The 18,699-nt window shown below is 33.1% G+C and overlaps 4 protein-coding genes across 6 annotated transcripts in view; 2 read left to right on the plus strand and 2 right to left on the minus strand.

Moving 5' to 3' along the window:
* LOC108691418 (myotubularin-related protein 13) overlaps positions 1 to 2,326 on the minus strand; it is a 9,454-nt gene extending 7,128 nt beyond the window's left edge. Inside the window, exons 1-5 of one of the 3 annotated variants that reach the window (XM_018199166.1) lie at positions 2,153 to 2,326; positions 1,815 to 1,991; positions 833 to 918; positions 479 to 766; positions 54 to 273 (exon numbers count right to left, since the gene is read on the minus strand). In XM_018199166.1, coding sequence (XP_018054655.1) covers positions 54 to 273; positions 479 to 766; positions 833 to 918; positions 1,815 to 1,914 — 694 coding nt within the window. In that variant the 5' untranslated portion in view covers positions 1,915 to 1,991; positions 2,153 to 2,326. Of the gene's footprint in view, positions 1 to 53; positions 274 to 478; positions 767 to 832; positions 919 to 1,814 lie in introns of all 3 variants that reach the window. The other 2 variants (XM_018199165.1, XM_018199164.1) reach the window with 2 other exon arrangements.
* Positions 2,327 to 3,214: 888 nt separating this feature from the next.
* On the plus strand, positions 3,215 to 7,856 carry LOC108691356 (VWFA and cache domain-containing protein 1). Its single transcript, XM_018199058.1, has 9 exons — positions 3,215 to 3,788; positions 3,855 to 4,220; positions 4,404 to 4,574; positions 4,637 to 5,106; positions 5,193 to 5,394; positions 5,494 to 5,740; positions 5,830 to 6,496; positions 6,571 to 6,940; positions 7,013 to 7,856. Exons 1-9 carry the CDS (start codon positions 3,281 to 3,283, stop codon positions 7,549 to 7,551), a joined length of 3,540 nt encoding a protein of 1,179 aa, XP_018054547.1. The 5' UTR covers positions 3,215 to 3,280; the 3' UTR covers positions 7,552 to 7,856.
* Positions 7,857 to 9,310: 1,454 nt separating this feature from the next.
* On the minus strand, positions 9,311 to 16,096 carry LOC108691406 (26S proteasome non-ATPase regulatory subunit 2). The gene is made up of 4 exons (XM_018199146.1): positions 15,862 to 16,096; positions 14,709 to 15,439; positions 12,710 to 14,280; positions 9,311 to 10,512 (listed from the first exon to the last, which is right to left on the minus strand). Exons 1-4 carry the CDS (start codon positions 15,937 to 15,939, stop codon positions 10,211 to 10,213), a joined length of 2,682 nt encoding a protein of 893 aa, XP_018054635.1. The 5' UTR covers positions 15,940 to 16,096; the 3' UTR covers positions 9,311 to 10,210.
* A 902-nt stretch (positions 16,097 to 16,998) lies between these two features.
* The window catches only part of LOC108691384 (contactin), an 18,410-nt gene continuing 16,709 nt past the window's right edge, over positions 16,999 to 18,699 (plus strand). The window contains exons 1-3 of the mRNA XM_018199110.1: positions 16,999 to 17,952; positions 18,088 to 18,466; positions 18,545 to 18,647. Of these exons, the coding sequence (XP_018054599.1) occupies positions 17,137 to 17,952; positions 18,088 to 18,466; positions 18,545 to 18,647 (1,298 nt within the window). The 5' untranslated portion in view covers positions 16,999 to 17,136. The remainder of the gene's footprint in view (positions 17,953 to 18,087; positions 18,467 to 18,544; positions 18,648 to 18,699) is intronic.

Consider the following 18,699-nt stretch of genomic DNA (forward strand, 5'->3'; position numbering starts at 1 on the left):
TATATATATCAACAGTTAATTATTGCAAATTGCATGCTTTATTATATTCTTACCTAATTGCTGAAATAATAAATTTACACTAGTATGAGTTATAGGAAGAGAAGGACTAATTGGTGGTTGAAGCGCTTGACGATCCCCTGCTCCAATGCTGAATCGTACCTGTGGCCCACCAGCAGGAGGTACTTGGATACATCCTAATATGTTTCCAACTAACGTCTCTAACGGTATACCAAGATTTTCTACGTACACCGTGTATATAATGCCAAGACAGTTCTATAAGAATAAGAAATCATTATTAAATTGATGAAAAGCACAGCTGATGAGATATTAATTACGGATCTGTTTTTTATTTCTGTACTAGAACTCTCGTTTTCATCAAATATTAAACATATACTTATTTTATTTTAAGTTTTTAAAATGTATACTAGTTCAGCTATAGAAAACAGATCTTATATTAAATGTATAAATATTCACATACTCTAAATGTTTCTATGTAATCGAGTCTGGAAACCAGCACCAGACATTTAGGTGCGTACATAATGCTATGATGTGCAATGGCGGGTATCGCCCTAACCAAGGGACGACTATCTCCATCTACGGGATCCTCTTCCTCATCCACGGGTTTGCTTGGCACGATCGATACGGTTTCATTGAAGCACATGCAAGCGCAATAATGTCGATTTGCATCTATATCTGTCAATATTGAAACAAAAAAGCGTGGCTCTTGCCTTTCCGTTGATAAAGCCCATCCTTGTGGTTGACAAAACTATAAGTCAGTACATGAGTAAATAACATGACAATGTAACGAATCTTCAAAAAGAAATAGTTTTACCCATTCTATTCCTTCAATGAAAGGTGTATCTGGCCAATCTTTCTCTGGAAATCGTTGTAATATAACTCCACTACTTACACCACCCCCTGTAATGACAACACATGCAATATAAACAAATGCATTATATATTTGTATTATATATTTGTATTATATATTTGTTGATGCTAGTTAGTGCAATAATAATTACAGAGCCAAGAATTTGTATATATAGAGAGAATTAAACTATAGCTACTTTCCTTTTAGAAGATATAGTCAATATAAGTATCATTCTGTCTTATATGGGATGCCATGAAATGCTTTTCAGCAAGAGATATAGTTGACACAGTATAATACATTGAATCATTGCATCCTTAGTGTTTATTAATGTTAAACAAAAATAAAATGTTTCACTGTATTACTATGTCATTTGTATTGTTTTGAAAAATATCAAAGAATAGAATCATATTTATATAGTTGTTTTGCATTTTCACACAAGTAATTATTTGCTTTGGTAACAAGTTATTGCATAACAACAGGTTTATAATCTTACTTTTAATGTTAACAAGACTCAGTAAAACACATGGTCTCATGGTCAGATTGTAGATAAAAACTCAGTTAAATCTTATTTGTCAGAATGAAAAGGAATATGTATTCAATTGGAGTCACAAATAAGAATTATCTAAGTTTTGATAAATAGAAAGCACTTGTGGATTCTTTTCAGCAAGAGATAAAAACAATACAGTATAACATTATTTGTTTATTAATGTTAAACAAAGATGAAATGATCATTGTGTCTCCTGGAAAACCAAGCATCTCCTAAAAGGAAAGCAGTCTACATGTTATTTTCAACACTTTACTTAAGTGACCTTTCTTCAATGTCTACATATTGTCATTGTTAATTTTGATGGAAAAATCGAATTCTAAAAAATATTAAGTAAGAACACAAAAATGTTGAATGTAGAACCTAACGACGAATGTCAAGTGCATCTCGACAATGACTTACTTTCTTTCTCGTGATCGTAGCCGACCACGACAAAGTAATCGGCTAGCCGAGACATCTCGGTATATTCGTGGGGCTGAGTGGGGGTGGTTGCGCTCAACATCCCACGTCGTGTTTATTACACGTGATTTCATGGACTACGGCCTGCCTCGTCGTTGCGGTTCAGCAACTCGTTCTATCCTGCGTCAAAAACGTTAGGACAGCGCGTTAACGCGGGGATTGACGTGAAGACATTTCGGACATAGCTTTTGCGATTAATTCCACGTTACAATCTCTTTTGCGCTGTTAGAACACAAAAATGTTAATAAACGTCAAACCGTGGAGTTGCAATAGTAACGTACCGAGATTTCGAGCATCCGTATTAAGAAAAAAAAAAAAAGATATACACGAGCGGAAGAAATCTCGCGTGCACGGACACTTTGCGATCGTCGCGCGCACCTCGAATGTATCTCAACAACGCGACATTGCGCCCAATCGCGCCGCTACTGCCGCTGTTTCGCAACGTCCCAGGGACCCGCCGAATAACGATGCCACACCCCGAAACCTCAATCCATAACCTGCCAAACTCAAACGCCACATTGGATGTTTGTTGAGCTCGCGTAGCACGGGCCGAAACATCCCACGATTACGAAAACCGAAGATGAGAAACGCGTCGCCGCTGCTCCAACCGCTTCAACATTCGGACTTCGGCGTGATGTTTTTTTCGCCGTCTGCCGGCAGCACTTAAAATTAAACTGATAATATAAAATAATTAATATTAAAAAAAATAGAATATATATTAATTAAATAATATAAATTTTAAAAAATATTTAAAATATATAAAATGTTTCGATATAATAAAAAAAATTTTTTAACGCAGTTAATTTAAAAAAATTGAACTTGTCCAGAAACAAAAGGTCATGATGTATGGATACCTAGATGCGACTATCAGAAGAAGTTATTATATCTTCGTCTTTGATTGAAATTAATAATTATTGTTCCTGTACATGTATTTTCTTTGTCTTGTCTAAAATATTTCTTAAATTTATTTTTCGAGAAATCAGGAATGAATTATATAATTTTTAAGTTTTTTTTTTGTTTTTGCCATAACCTCTTCACATATATTTTATTAATCATGATTAATTATTATTTGCCGTTATTATTAATAATATTTGTAAATTTTTATTTAAAACATCTTCGCTTTCAATGGTGATGTTGAATCAAAAATATGTATTCGTCAAAAACATCACTAATTATGATAAAATATTTTTTTTTTAGACGCCATATTGTACGAAGTGCTGAAACAAAACGACGTTGAAGCGTCAAATGCGATCAGTGCGCATCATGCGTGATCATGCGTAAAGGTATCCGGAAAGCTTCCAGAATCGCGCGATACACGAGTCACGACGTCCACGATCCACGACGACGCTGCTTGAAATGCTTATTTATTGCCGGCATGAGCTGTTGTTGTAACGTGAATTCGTAAGGTTATGATTGTGATGAAGGACGCTTGCCGCCGAAGCTTCGTTAGAATGGCTGTAAACAAGATTTTGTACTTGAGTTCAGTATTGATACTGATAAATCTTTGCGTAGCCTCTAATGACGATGTCGCCAGGTGTCAGTTCGGCAAGTCGATACGTAAACAGGTGCCAGCGGAACCCCTGAACGGCACATGCCTACGAGATGTTGTGATACGTCTGTCGAAGATGCTGCGATCCGTCATCGACGAAGAACTCGGCGCTTCCTCGTTTCAAGAGATGATCAATAAAATAGAATTCACGAATGTTTCCAGCAATTTGGATACAAAATTAAGTGCCTTAGTTGACAAATTTAATAATAAATTAGCGGCACATATCAATGTCTTCAATCAAGTCTACGAAGTCATACACCGCGTATTGGCACGCAGTCCACTGCCTAATATTTATTCTAGTCAATTAGTCGATTACGATATGATGGAGATGAACAGAGTTTCAAATATATGTACGGATATCATAAAAGGTATTTTTTTATTGAAGTTTTATTCCTTATCAAGATAATGTGATATATTATTAAGTTTGATTATAGAACTTTCAAGACAATTAAGAAATCAAGAGTGGAAAAGTATACATATACTGCCAATGAATGAACCAGATACAATGTGTGGACCACCTACATTGGCTTATAATGTTGGACCTCTTTTATTATCCCAGTATTGTCATGAAAAAAATGTCATTTTACTTTTGGAACATGGCACATTCATGTCTGAATCTGAGCTAACTTTGGTTCAATTGACAGCTAAAACTATTATAGATATGCTTTCTGAAACAGATAATGTTACCGTTGTGGGCCTTGCTCATACTACTCCCCTGCTTTGTAAAGATAGCCTGTTAAAAGCAACAGATATTAATAAGTTTCAATTGATTCGTTATATCGATAGTTTAACTAGAATAGGTAAATAAACAAAGAGTAATTATATTTTTTCTTATTTTTAGATTTTTTATTTGTAATACATGATTTGTTTTTATCTAGTTATCTTCAATCTATTTTGTTTTATTCTTATTATCGTTTCTATTAATGAAATATACATGTTTATAAAATGTATGTTAATTTTATTTTCTTAATTTTCTTTCTCAGATTCAAATGAAGTGATGAAGATTGATTTTATAAAATTAACACAAAATCTAAGAGGTGAAGTGCTTATTTTGCATTTAACTAATAAATTACAAAATACATCAAATGCACAAAGAATTTTTGAAATAATTTCGGAACAGTTTAAAGCTTATCTCAAAATTATTATTGTCACAGGTAAGCTAGTTTTATTACTTTAATTATACAAAAAATGTTTTTATATCGTAATGTATTTTCAGATCAGCAAGCATCCACTGTTATTAAGAAATTAAACGACAGTATCGTTATTTTTCCAATGCAAAATGTTCTTGGATATGAGATAGGAAAACTATTTTCTTGTTTGCAATGTCCTGATCATATTAAGAAAGATTTTTATATATCAGACCCATATATTGAGCCATATAGCAAGACAATGACGATATCTATCGGGCAAGTTAAAGAGACTGCGTTACTATCCTTAGATATAAAACTACGTGATTTTCTCGATGACGTAACGTATTTTAATGTTGGTTCAAATATATATGCTATATTCTTCGATAGCAAAGGAGTGGTTTGGATGCATAAAAATTTTCCTAGATTTGAGACAATGATTGAGCAACCACTTAAAGTGCATTTGCAAGACATTGAAAATGTAGATAATCGAACTATATTGAAGATGATAAATGAGTTTAAAGGAATCGTAAATGTAAAGACAAAATTAGGCGAACAGGTAAGCTAACATATCTGTAAATATATTTGAGGATAAGATAAGAAAAGAATAAAATACAGAATATTTTCTTTTAATGTACAATATAGAAGCGATATAGATGGAAACACTTAAATTATAATGATTTGATAATATGCTTGGTATCAACAACTGAGGAGGGAATATTGCCTGTCGCGAGAAATGCGCCTCCACTGCCGGCAAATATATTACATCATCGCCTCGATCTTATGCTTCAAACTGTCATTGATAAAGACATATTTTGCATTTATAGAAACAAAATTACAACTTTATGTAAAGAAATCAAATTTTTTAAACTATCTCTAGTTACATTATCGTTTGTAAAATTTGTAAATGTTATAAAAACTCTTTTCTTTCTTTTTTTTTTTTTAGCAACGGGTGTAATTTATTTATCACCATGGTGCTTTCAATCCCCAATGGAACAATTGAAATTACTAGAAACAGGTTCAACCGTGAATGTACAAAGCTATATGGCATATCTAAAAGATGTAACGGGTCTTTTGGCTAATCCCGGTTTACATCCATCTGTAAAATCAGATGTAGCGATGCTAGCACCAGTTTTAGAACATTTTAAAAAGCAGCATGCCGAGAGTCCATTAAATAAGTTTATTATAAGAAGGTAATTACAAGTAATTATATATAATTTTACACATAATTATTAATTTATAAGATGATATCTTTACATTTATTTTATTTTGTGATTTTTAGATATGTTGTCAGTACGGTTAGTGGTGTATTAGAAATATTTCCAGGGATGGTATTAGATTCTGGTTTTGACCCTAAAAGGCGAATGTGGTATGGGAAGGTACTGGAACAACTTGATAAGATAATCTTAACTCCACCTTACTTAGATGCAGGTGGATCAGGCTATGTAGTCACTCTGAGTCAAACTATCAAATATTCTGTGAGGATTAATGGAAGTACAGATTACGCAATTGCTGTTCTATCTATGGATGTTACAATGGGTTACATTATGAGATTGTTGTTGGAAATGTTTCCATTCTGTCATGATACAACTGTAAAGTGTTTCTTGATGGATGATAAAGGCTATTTGGTATCACATCCGAAGCTGTTAGAAGCAACAGGCAAGATCGAACAACAACATTTAACACATAAGGAACTTTTAGTGGCTAATGACATATTGAATCATGGAATGTTCGTGAAAAAAAAATCATGCGCCAGCTACTTAGACGGTACTGTGCAGAGATACTATCAATTTAATACGTCGCTCGACGAGGTGCTCACTAATATGGCACACGGTGAGCACTGTGTTAGATATCAGGTAGCTGCTGTACCAGGAACTAATGTATTCCTTGGTGTTGTGAACATGACTACTCAGTGTAATTTGCTTAGAGCTTTTTGTCCGTGCAGTACGGTAAGCTCACAATTTTTATTCTAAAACATTTTTAAATTTCTTAATATATTGTATCTGTTTATTAAATATTGCAGATGGATCATTCGTGCTTGAATTGTAAAAGTATGGAACAAACTGGTTGTGAATGTCCTTGCGAATGTTCTTTATATTCTTTTAGCTGTATGCAACAAAATATCGATAATTTGGATTCTTGTCCACCTATATATGAGCAAGGATCTAGTTTACAAACTCCGTGGATAGAGCCGATGAATTTGAAATCGTGCCCAGTTATCAATTGCAAATCATATACAACAGAGAGAGACTGTTTAGGTGTAGCGGATTGTCAATGGTGTCATGTCGACACCGATGGAGAGACTCCTTTGCAACAACCGTTTTGCTCTGATATGTCCATATGTTTTAAAGGAATCTTCGGTTCTTTAATACCTTATGGCGATGGCACTTATAGTAAGTTTGTCTTTTTTTTTATTTTTGTTTTATTTGTATTAACCATTGGATAACAAAATTATATGTTTCCAGATTCGCAATCGACTGACGAGATCGCGATACGAGAGTGGCCATCAATTGGGCCGGTAGCTGGTGGAATTCTTGCACTGTTTTTAATTCTAGGTTTCATTGTGTTTTGTTACAGACTCCGATCAATGCATTTGGGTTTAGAGCATCAATGTTTACATATTCATACTTCACCCGATACATTGCGTATGACGCATATCGATGGCGATCCGGAACCTGCAGAATTAGATCAGATTAAAAATAATTTAGATTGTCTCGTGAGAGACAATGTAGCGCGTATATCACCGTACAGAGTTTCTACTAATTACAGAAGACCACCTGGTGGGGACAGTGATCATGGATATAGCACAATGACACCTCACGATGATTCTGAACAACAGACTTTCGCTTCCGAACCTCTATTAGCCGTTGAAAATGACGTCGAATCGGATTTGACTAAACAATCCAGCATCGGAGTGCCTTCTCCTACGACATATTTAGGATCGCCACATCATGTTTTAGCACCTGTGACTGTCCATCGAGATATGGAAACAAATTACTGTTGACTGATGAAACTGAATTTACTGCCATTTATTTAAAAAGATAAGACGTTATTTCCTCGAAACATTGGGGGCGTGTTTAAGCAAACAAAACAGCTAGCCTACTTGTCCAGCAATTGAACATGATTAGTTCTTATAGATTCAATCAATTGCATCGAAAGCTAGCAGCTTCGTCCAGTTTGAATCAACACAGCCATTGTTTTAAGAAATCATCACAATTGCTTGTTTTTTGCAGATATAATCTCAGGACATAAGAATTAAGTGAGTACCATTTAATACATGATAGTGATTTATTTTATTTGCGATCTTTGATGCAGAAAATATTATTATTTTACTACGAGACTGTTCATATTTTTATTATCAAATGATAAAAAGCATATTTCTTTTATTATGCTTGAAAAAAAAATTTAACTTAAACTGTACTCAATATTAAGGCCTTCCACATAAGTGCTAAAAAAATATTTGATATTAGTCTTCTAAAGAAGTATTAAAAGCGATTGTGAAGTTTATATATGAAAATAGTTCAAATGGCTGCTATATATATTGAGCGAATAAGTACATTATAAGTAGATAAAATAATAGCGAGTTATGTAAATGGAGCAATCTAGAAATGTAAAATATTAAAATATATTATTTTAGACATGTTTTTAAACATGTAAGATTACAACTTGCCAAGTATCTTTATGACAGAGTAAGACATTAGATATTCGAATAGGTGCTGTATTCATAATTACATAGGATGTAACATGAGAGCCGAGATTCACTTGAAAAGAATTTAGTACTTTAAAGCAATTGACTTTATATTACATCTTGTATATAAATTAAGAGATTTAAAGTTGTTATTATTAAGTATAGAAAATTAATGATAATATGAAATATTTATGCTAGTAATGGCAACTTCCTGTTTAGACATTGAATTTTAGCTTAATGTTTGAAATACTGCCATTATCACGTTCCATAATTAAGTCAGATGGGTGAAGAGTTAATTGATGATTAATAATAATCTAAGAGATACAAAGACAATGAAAAAAAAAATTTTTTTTTAAATTTTTTTATAGTGTATAAGACTGCCGGCGGTTTGTGTACGTAATTCCTCTTGGAAAATCTAATAAGAATTTGGACATGAGAAAGTCATTTTTGACTGGTTTTAACAATTCCGGAGAGTGAGTGAGTGAGTGAGAGAGAGAGAGAGAGAGAGAGAGAGAGAGAGAGAGAGAGAGAAAGAGAGAGAGAGAGAAATAAGGAATGATAGTAGGAGAAAAAAATAGTAAATGTTCTTCCCTCTCAATTTTGTTAAAAGTATTACTCTGCATACAAAACTGTTGCTCGTGTCCAAACTCTTATTAAAGAGGTTTCTCTAAGCTTTACTCTTACTCTTAGAAACGTCATCCTATTTCTTTTTTTGATAGATGTATACAGCGTACTTATTATCATGATTTACATAAATGATGCCAAAACTTTACAAATTGTGCAAAATTTTAAAATGCTTGTACATAGAAAATCTATAATACTATTTTTATTATTATTTTTCATTGTATCTCTTTTCTTTATTTCTATGCGGATATATTTAAGTATTTTTCTTACAGTGTGACACCTTAATTTTATTAATTCAAAAAAATCATCTCAATGAAAACAATAAAAATAAGAGAAATGTGGAATAATATGTCAATAAGAGAGTATATAAATTCCAGTTGTCCGTATTAATAGGCCTGTTCTTATATATAGCTGAACTTTATGATGCCAATATAAAACATAAACGTAATGTCTTAAACATTCATTGTATTTTTATATAGAGATATTAAAAGTAAACAATCGCGATAAGAATAAAAGTTACATTATTATAATAGTTATAGCGCAAGTTTTTTTTATAAAAATATTATTTAAAGTTGTACGATTAACGTATTTTATTGACATAATACAATACACTTTTGTTTATGCGTATTTTGCGCGATACGTACATTTTAACAAACTAACATGATCGTAATTCTATTTTTACATTTTTCAGTTAAAAAAGATAGTGGCAAAATATAGAAAATATTAGGATGTAATTTATATCAAGTCTGCATAACTAGCTGCTCCACCGGACAGCAAATTCGACAACTCGATCAAATAATACTCTAGCACACTTATTGCTACATGTATCGTCGATACGTATACAAACTTCTATTTTAAAGAAAATTTGCCCGCGGATAACGTATTCAGCAAGTTGTGCAGGCTTAAATTATGCCGATAATGGTGACGACTTACATGAGACTTGCGTACACTGCTGACTGCTACTTACAAAAAAAAACATCCACCGATGTATTGTTATTACTAAGAATGCAGTATAAAATACTGTTGTTTTATATTGATTTTTTTTACGATGTATGTATAATGCGTACAAAATTCGTGCCGAATGAGATTTTATACATTATACAGTATTTTTTATTATTAAAATCTGTGCATTTTACTATTAAATAGAAAATATATCATTGCCTTGTATCCCTTTCTGCAACGGAACGAAAATATTGCGGAACATGTCTTGATTTTACAAAAAAGGAAATTTGTGGAGAATATTGCGTTTTTCGTATATGTAAAATGAAATGAGATACTTTTATTATATTATTCTGTCTTATAAGTAATTCAGTACGAGGTACATTGATGATCGACAAAATTATTACGATGACTAAGGTATAAAGTCTGGATTCTTTCTTAAGATTACAAAACCTTCCATAATTGGTGTCAGTGGTACATATTCCTCGGTTGCAAGTTCCGCTCTCTCACCATATGCCAACAACACCGGAGTGGTGTGCGTTTGAAAGCCTGTGATGGTCTTCGGTTTGCCTGCTTGGCCGACAACATCGACGGCAAGTCCAACTCTTACTGGTACAGCTAGTGGATTCAGGTCCTCATCAAATGTTACTAGCATTCTGGGTTGCATTGCAGCAGCCAGTGTATACAAGAGATAATGTGAACGTCCGAGAATAACTGAAAATATATATTATAACAATAAAAATTAATAATGACAAGTTATATCTAATATTAATAAATAATAAAACCTAGATCAATACATTAAATGAGCTATAGTTAAGTGTAACTAAATAATATTTATTAATCACAAATTATAATTTTCCGACAATAAGTTTCAACGGTACGTTTTGATTATACTTAATCCTCATCAGCCGCAGAAATACATAAAAACCCAAATATCTAATTATATTAACATATTAGGATCATCTCACATTCGTGTTACAAAGAATATATCATATGTAGTCAAATTTGATAAAAACAAACGATGTAATGAAGAATCATGATTTCGAACCAATTCATCGGTTAATAGCGAGAAACGGCAGTCAGTATGAATAAATGAATAAATTCCAGTCATATTAATGATATAGCTTGATGTCAAATCATACAAAATGTATATACGTCCTTAATAATATTGGTAAATAAACTTAATAATATTGGTAAATAAATAGAATAAATTATCGTCAAAATTGAAATTATAAAGACATTAATAGTTTGTAACTTAAAAACTATCTTTAACACTTAAAAATATATGGTAAACTGATAATAAGTTATAACTTTATGTACATGTATATACAAAAATTTCATTAGAACAAAAGTACAATGCGAAACATAAATAACAAACGCTTTAAATTTATAATGTCAATTAAGAAAATTAAATAATTATCAAAGAATAAAGAATAAAAGTTACTTTTAGTTAAAGAATAAAAGTTACAACACTTAGGAGCTCCGTACAATAAAAGGAACAGAGAACAGAGAATAAGAATTTCAACCTATCAGAAATCATGTACTTGTGGAATACACAGTTTTTGATAAGTTGAAATTCTTATTCTCTGTTCCCTGTTCTTATTGTGTGGAGCTCTTTACATTAATATGAAGGTAAATACAAATTATATACAATGGCAAGTTAGTAGCAGTCTATTAAAATTGTAATATAGAATTTAGAATCAGTTATATTCACTGATGAAGACCGATCTTAACTGTGAGAGAATATAAATGCAAATGATACTATGTATGTCAAAAATGTATGTCAAAAAGTCAAAAGAACTAAGCGTTGTGTTTATTATTAAAAATTAAGGAAACTATATATATTATATGCGTTATAGATTTTCAGCACTGACAGTGAAACGTATCCTCGGAACACTGACATCGGAACGCATCCTAAATTTAACAGATAAACATATACGTCTAAAGAGTCTTTTTTTAAATTTATTTACATTTAACTGTTCTTTTATATGTTTATCTATTAAATTTAGGATGCGTTCCGATATTCACTGCCAGTGTTGAAAATCTATAATACGCACGTAACATATACTATATAATTTCAGCACTAGCAGTGAATATCGGAACGCATCCTTAATTTCTAATAATAACAAAAATGATAGCGCTTAATTCTTTTGTCTTTTGACTTTTTGACATATATATGATATCATTTGCGTTTATATTCTCTCACAATTAAGATCGGTCTTGCATCACTACATCGTTTATTTTTATCAAGTTTGACTACATATGATATGATTACGATATATCACCTTTTGTAACATGAAGGTGAGATGAGTAATCTGTTATATTATCTATTGTAACTCGAATGTCAGATGATCCTCATAATATGTTAACATAATTAGATATTTGGATATTTATATATTTCTGCGGCTGATGAAGACTAAATATAGTCAAAAATATGGTCAAATCACGTACCGTTTAAATAAACTTATAATAAACTTATTGTTGGAAAATTATAATTTGTGATTAATAAATATTATTTAGTTACACCTAACTATAGCTCGTTTAATATATTAACCTAAGTTTTACTATTTATTAATTTGTTGTAAGTTATAAGAAAAGAATTGATATTATTTATATTGTAATCTGATTTATTTTATTATATTTTATTATAGTATATTATATCTGATTTATTTATATTATTTTTAATATGAAAATCTGTGAGAATTTAAAGAATTACTGATTGATCAACTGTAGAGATATAAGAAAATAGTGAAGATTCTCTTTTGTTGTAGAAGATCTCTGGAAATTGATTGTCAAACTCATTGTATCTTTGTAATTCATAACAAGAATAGCTTATCTGCTTGCTAGTAATGAAATAGTTATCGAAGAACATATCTTTGTATTATATCTATTGCATCAAGAATATACTCACTGTTTTTTACGTCCAGGAAACCGATCAGCGTCGATAGAAGACCAGCTAGAGCAACAGGGCTGAGCAGCTGTCTGTCACTATGATAAGGCGACAGTGTGAGCGTGCCTTTACCTAGATGCGTCAAACCTTGTGCGATGCGCACCATGAAGAGATTGTTGGGATCCTTCGCATGGAATTGAGCCAGCTGTCTCAGCATGGCGGCTAATCGCGCATTATTCGTGCCGGCACCGACCAGTCCCATGGCGAATATTGCGTTGTGCGCTACCTCGGGATCACTGTCGTGCGAGAACTTTGATAGCGTATCCAAGATGTTTAGTTTTGGATTCGATACAGAGATAAGACCTAGGGCGAGTGGTACCGAGCGGCGAATCACGGGTTCGCAATAACGTAGCAAGTGGCCAAAGGTTCTGTAAGCCATCTCGGCACCAATTTCCTCTCCCATAGCGATCAGAGCAATACCAAGAACGGCGATAGCCTGCCTGGAACTGAGATCTTTCTCTTTCTCCTCTTTCTTCTCCTCTTTCTTATCTTTGTCTTTACGCTCGCTTTTTTCCTCCTTCTCATTACTCGATTCATAATGCTCTGAGCAGATGTGTAACAAGTGTTGGATCTTGAGGACATTTCCTGTACCAGCATATGCACATACCTCCACTAGTGTTGTCGACATCGATCTGAATGGCTCATGAACGATCTCTAAAGCTGCTATGATCGCTTCTGCCGCTTCCTGTTTACCTAGGAAGCACAATCCCAAACCAAGTGCCAAAAATCGCGCGTATGTATCTTTGAGATCAGATTCCGACTTATCCATTAACGTGTGCATAATCGCTGTAGTGACATAAGCGTTACAAGAACCGGCAGCAACCATTCCTAATGCTAAACCAGTCATACCCAAGACTTCCCAGCTCGACTTGGTGTCACTGAGAACCGGTGTCAGCAAACCTAACACTCCTTCTCTGTTTGAACCGGCGTAGGCAATACCGAGACCGACAATGGCGCCAATGCGCATAGTGTTGCTACTATGTAACACATAATCGGAAAGCAAAGCTAAGGCAGGATCACATTCGTTCCTGACGCCGCAATTGACAATTCCGCAAGCCAATAGAGCGCCAGACTTGATATAATCTTCCGACGAATATAAATATTTATCGATTGGCGTCAGGCCACCATCAACGTCCCACAGTAAGATCAGACCTAGGGATGCAGTCGCACTCAGCATGCCATGCTCCTTGTTTTTATACAGCCATTTGTTACCGTCTTCAATCAGCAATTTATCGTGACCAAACGCAGCGTTTACAAAACCATTGACGAAACTTGCTGCGAGATTCTGCCGTGCTGAATCAACTTGACCGCCACCAAATGGTGGTCGCGAGTTCTCCAAGTGAGATTTATAGACATCCTCAGGTGTCTTTGGCTCCATTATATCCAATTCACGTGCCAAATTCAGGAAGTGATTGTTCAAGTGCGAGTTAGACATTATCTCAAAGAGATCATCGTCTTCTATCGTAGCTTCATGTAGTTCCAGGAAGATTTGTTGACGACCTAGCATAAAGGCCAGTTGCTTTTGCACAGAACTAAAAAATCAAACATAAAGAGTTGAACCTTCTACTTGGAAAATATCAATCATTATTCAATAATAATAATAAGAAAAACTAAGTTATTAATTGCCCCAATGGCAATTTGGACTCTTTTTGTCTAGTGCAAATTTTTTTATTGTTCTAGACATTCAAAAAAATTCAGGATTATTTTTCGATATCTCTATTATATTATCAAATAATTTTTAACTCAAATGTGAAAACTTTTATTTAATAAAAATTGAAATTTGAGCAAAAACGAAAGTAAAATTGGAAAGTGAAATTTCGCTTGTTCCAAAAAAGAAACAGTTTGCAGATGGAGGATTAAAAAAGACTTAAACAAAAAGATCATAAAAAGTTATCTAAATAAAAAGATCAAAAAAAGTCATATAAACAAAAAGATCAGAAAAAGTAAGTTTTATACTTACAGATCTCGACAGTTTGTGAAGATCGATTCAATAAGTGGCAAATCGTTCAATTGCATCGCCAGCCTAATTGCTTGCGGATATTGACCAAATTTACGATATAACTTGCAGGCGACATGAAGAAGGGTGCTGTTCTCTGGATCAGCTACATATGATACGCAACTTGTAAGATAAAGACATACTCGCTGATAAGCACTTTCATCAACGTACTGTTCCAGCAAGTCCAACCTCTCAATCTCCATTAGAAGATCACATGCTTCTGTTTCTGCATTATGTGCCATGTTGTAGGGTACAATCTCGTGCACCAGAGCGATAAGTTTCTTGTTCGTTGCTTCAACGTTGTCACCTGTTACCTCATCCCATTCTCCTGCTAGTTCTCCTGATAAATGTCTAACGTATTCATGTCCCCATTCACCAATTGCCAGTGCGGAGCCTGTTAGTCTATATTTTAAACACTCTCGGCCTTCACCCATTGTCATTGCCAAAACGGAAATAACATCTGAACATAATTCCTTATTTTTTACATTGATCATTTTTTCATGTATATTTTTCATAGTATCATAGTGAGGTCGCATAAATTTCAATGGCTTCGGAACACTTGTCATTGATGTTGTTGATGCACGAATATGTGAACGCAAGGATTCTAAGGCAGGATAGTGTAGTTTGGTGTTAGCATCTTGGAGACGCTCCACAAGTAAAGTTAATTCTTCCTGTAGAAGCTTATCTTCTTCTGACTAAAGGACAAAATCAAGTTTTTATTTGATATTTTATATACAATTTTTATTTTGTTTTATATATTTATTATATATTCTAATTTTCTCCTCTAAATATATTAGATTGTAAATATCAAAATATACTGTCTAAATTTAAAAAAAAATTTAAAAAAAATATAAGTGTTTTAAGAAACACATTCATAAAATAAGGGGTCGCTATTAGTCACTATAGAGAAAAAAACAAAAGAAATTGCAAGAATAGCGAACTAATGACAAGTTATTACAAGACAAAGATAGCTTACTTCAATTTAATGTAAATTATAGGAAAAACGTTGAATTAATAATTTTATTTATATACTGACGCAAGAATTGCAAATGTAGATTTAACGATATTAAAATGTCGATGACAACGCAACAGTATCCAATGTAGGTTAATTTCTTACCAGTTCATTTTTATCGTCTTCTTTGCCATTCTTCACTTCTTTAACCGGTTTTGTTTCTATTTTGGTGCTTTCCGGCATTTTATTCACTTATTTTATACACAAATATATGAAACAAATACACGATCTCTTCTTCAATTCTCTAGTTCGAAGTTTGAGGTTACTAAGATGAGTATTCAAGAGGTTTTGCGAGTCACCATCATGGACACGCTATATAGAGTGGCGACCGTATACTAATTTAAAAGGATTCACAGGATTCACAAACATGTTACATACGATAGCCGATTGAGCCGACATACATATAAAGAAAATTAAATAAAGAAGAAAGAGAATAAAAAGATAAAAAAGAAGAACAAAAGTTTGAAAAATTAGAAAATATATTAAAAAATTCACAAGGTCTGTTCTTTTTAACTGAACTTCTTGTACCTTTTATCTTATAATTATAGTTCGTCTTTTCTCTTCTTTCTAACGTGGAAAGAAAAAAAGAGAAAATTAACAATATAAAAAATTTAACTGAAAAGAATAGAACCTGTTATTAGAACCTAACCTACTATTGGGATCTATTATTAAATAATAATTAAAAATTAATGACTAGTCAGTAAGAAACTAATAATTTCAAATTTAATAAACTTTGCTTTGATTGGTGATCAACTTCCAATTCAATTTTAATCTTAATCTCTAAATAGTCTGTGGGCATATTTTAAGATGTTTTAAGACGCCAAAATCTAACCTCAATAATATTTAGTATTTCTTTACTTATCTGAAAAAAAAAAAAAAAGAAAAAGAATTCACGCATATGCCTATTTCACTTCGTGTGCAAAAAGTACAAGTAAACAAGGTGCAATTACGGAAATTAAACATTCGTCAACATTCGTTGAATTCCGTAACTGTTCGTCATTCGTCACAGGGAGTGTCTAGCTAGCGATGTAGCGTCGCAGGTTGCTGACTCAAAACTTGTGATTTTATTTAACGTATTTTTTTAATTTTATCTTTCTTCGAAAGCTTTATTCGTTACATAAGATCTAGTACATTTAAGTGAATCCAATATCCACATTTGCAGTGCTTCAATCGAATAATCGTCCGCCGAAACGTGCGAACAAGAATATCATGAATTAACAAGGTGATCATCGTCAGGAAATATCTTCAAGAGTTTCGCTTTGTCAGTTCTGTTGAATTTCTCGAAATCACATTCCAATGTGACATTCTCAATCGAGAAATTAATAAAATACTTGAATCTTGAATCTGGAAATTATAAAATGTCTGTTGTATAGTTACAAGATGTCCGCAATGATGTCTCATTTATTAATTGCCGCGGTGTTCTCGCTAATCCTCTCACTTCCCGCGTTTGCACAAAATTTCTTATATGGAGAAGAGTACAAGTGTCCCCAGCATTGGATACAATTCCAAGAGTCGTGTTATCGTTTTGTCAAAAGTCCGCTGAGACCACGAGAAGATGCACGTAGAAATTGTCAAGCATTCCAAAGTGATCTGCTTACTATTAATACAATGGAGGAGCATGGGTTCATACTCTATCAGTTGTTGTGGCAAGATCCACAACATCGCAGATGGTACACCGGAATCAAAGTCCAAAGTGGCCTATGGATAAACGAGGCAGACAGTACGACATTGATAAACATGGATAATGCTTTTCTACCTGAGCCTGTGGACAATATACTAGGAAGAGATTATTTAGCGTATTCCTATTCCAATAGTCTCCAGCGTTGGGGACTAGAAAAGGTTACTGGTAGAGAAGAATTGTTGTATATCTGTGAAGCACCTATTGCTACTCTTCACAATTTGGTAGAAGAGGATCGTACTTATCAGTATGGAATCAACATTGACAACCCACTTCAAATACCAAGGGGACCATATTTTATAAAGCAGCCCATAAACAAAGTATTCGATCAGTCAAAGAGAAATGTAAAAAATGATGTCTCTCTAAGCTGTTTGGCAGGTGGTTATCCTACACCTACTTATGAATGGTTCAAGGAGACATATGTAAATGATCTACTTATTGCAATGAAAATTGACCCTCTTTTAGACAGAAAATTTACCGTGAGTGGTGGGACACTTATCATCTATGATCCAGATTCAGTAAGAGATCTTTTTTAATTTCTTTTTTAAATCTTATATGTTATTTTAAAACTTATGTTGAGATATATAAATTAATATATTAAGTTAATATATAAATTAATGAACATCAATGATTTCATTATTTATTGTTTATAGAAAATAGATTCTGGCTTGTATCATTGTAAGGCAACTAACAAATTTGGCACGATTATTTCTGAGAGCGCTGAACTGTCATTCGGATTCATCAATGAGTTTAATTTAAAACGTTCCGAAGAACGCGGAGATAATCATTGGGGTAAAGTAATGTATTGTGACCCACCACAGCATTTTCCAGATGTATCATATTATTGGGTGCGTGAATACTTTCCCAATTTCGTCGAGGAGGATAAACGCGTATTTGTCTCACATGATGGAGCGCTTTACTTTTCTGCATTGGAAACAATTGATCGAGGAAATTATTCTTGCTACGTCCAGAATATTGCATTCGATATCGGACGTAATGGTCCATTCTTTCCATTAAAAGTGGACATGCACTGTAATTATTTTGGATTTTATTTTATGCATCTAACAGAATAGAAAACGACATAATTAAATAACTTTCTAAATTTTTCAGCTTCTTTTCAGCAGTTGAAATTTCCTAATAATTTTCCAAAAGCGTTTCCAGAAGCACCAGTAGCTGGAGAAACTGTTAGACTGGAATGCATTGCGTTTGGATAGTAAGTTATTATTAATACTTTGTCTTATATATCTTTTACATATATATATATA

This window comes from Atta colombica, unplaced genomic scaffold (genome assembly GCF_001594045.1).
Source record: "Atta colombica isolate Treedump-2 unplaced genomic scaffold, Acol1.0 scaffold46, whole genome shotgun sequence".
NCBI lineage: Eukaryota > Metazoa > Arthropoda > Insecta > Hymenoptera > Formicidae > Atta > Atta colombica.

Coding starts and splice junctions, on each gene's coding strand:
- LOC108691356 (XM_018199058.1), top strand. CDS start 3,281: ATGATTGTGATGAAGGACGCTTGCCGCCGAAGCTTCGTTAGAATGGCT. Junction 5,395..5,493: donor AAACAAAATTACAACTTTAT/GTAAAGAAATCA, acceptor TTTTTTTTTTAG/CAACGGGTGTAATTTATTTA. Junction 6,497..6,570: donor CTTTTTGTCCGTGCAGTACG/GTAAGCTCACAA, acceptor TAAATATTGCAG/ATGGATCATTCGTGCTTGAA.
- LOC108691406 (XM_018199146.1), bottom strand. CDS start 15,939: ATGCCGGAAAGCACCAAAATAGAAACAAAACCGGTTAAAGAAGTGAAG. Junction 15,440..15,861: donor AAGACGATAAAAATGAACTG/GTAAGAAATTAA, acceptor TTTGTCCTTTAG/TCAGAAGAAGATAAGCTTCT. Junction 14,281..14,708: donor TTCACAAACTGTCGAGATCT/GTAAGTATAAAA, acceptor TTGATTTTTTAG/TTCTGTGCAAAAGCAACTGG.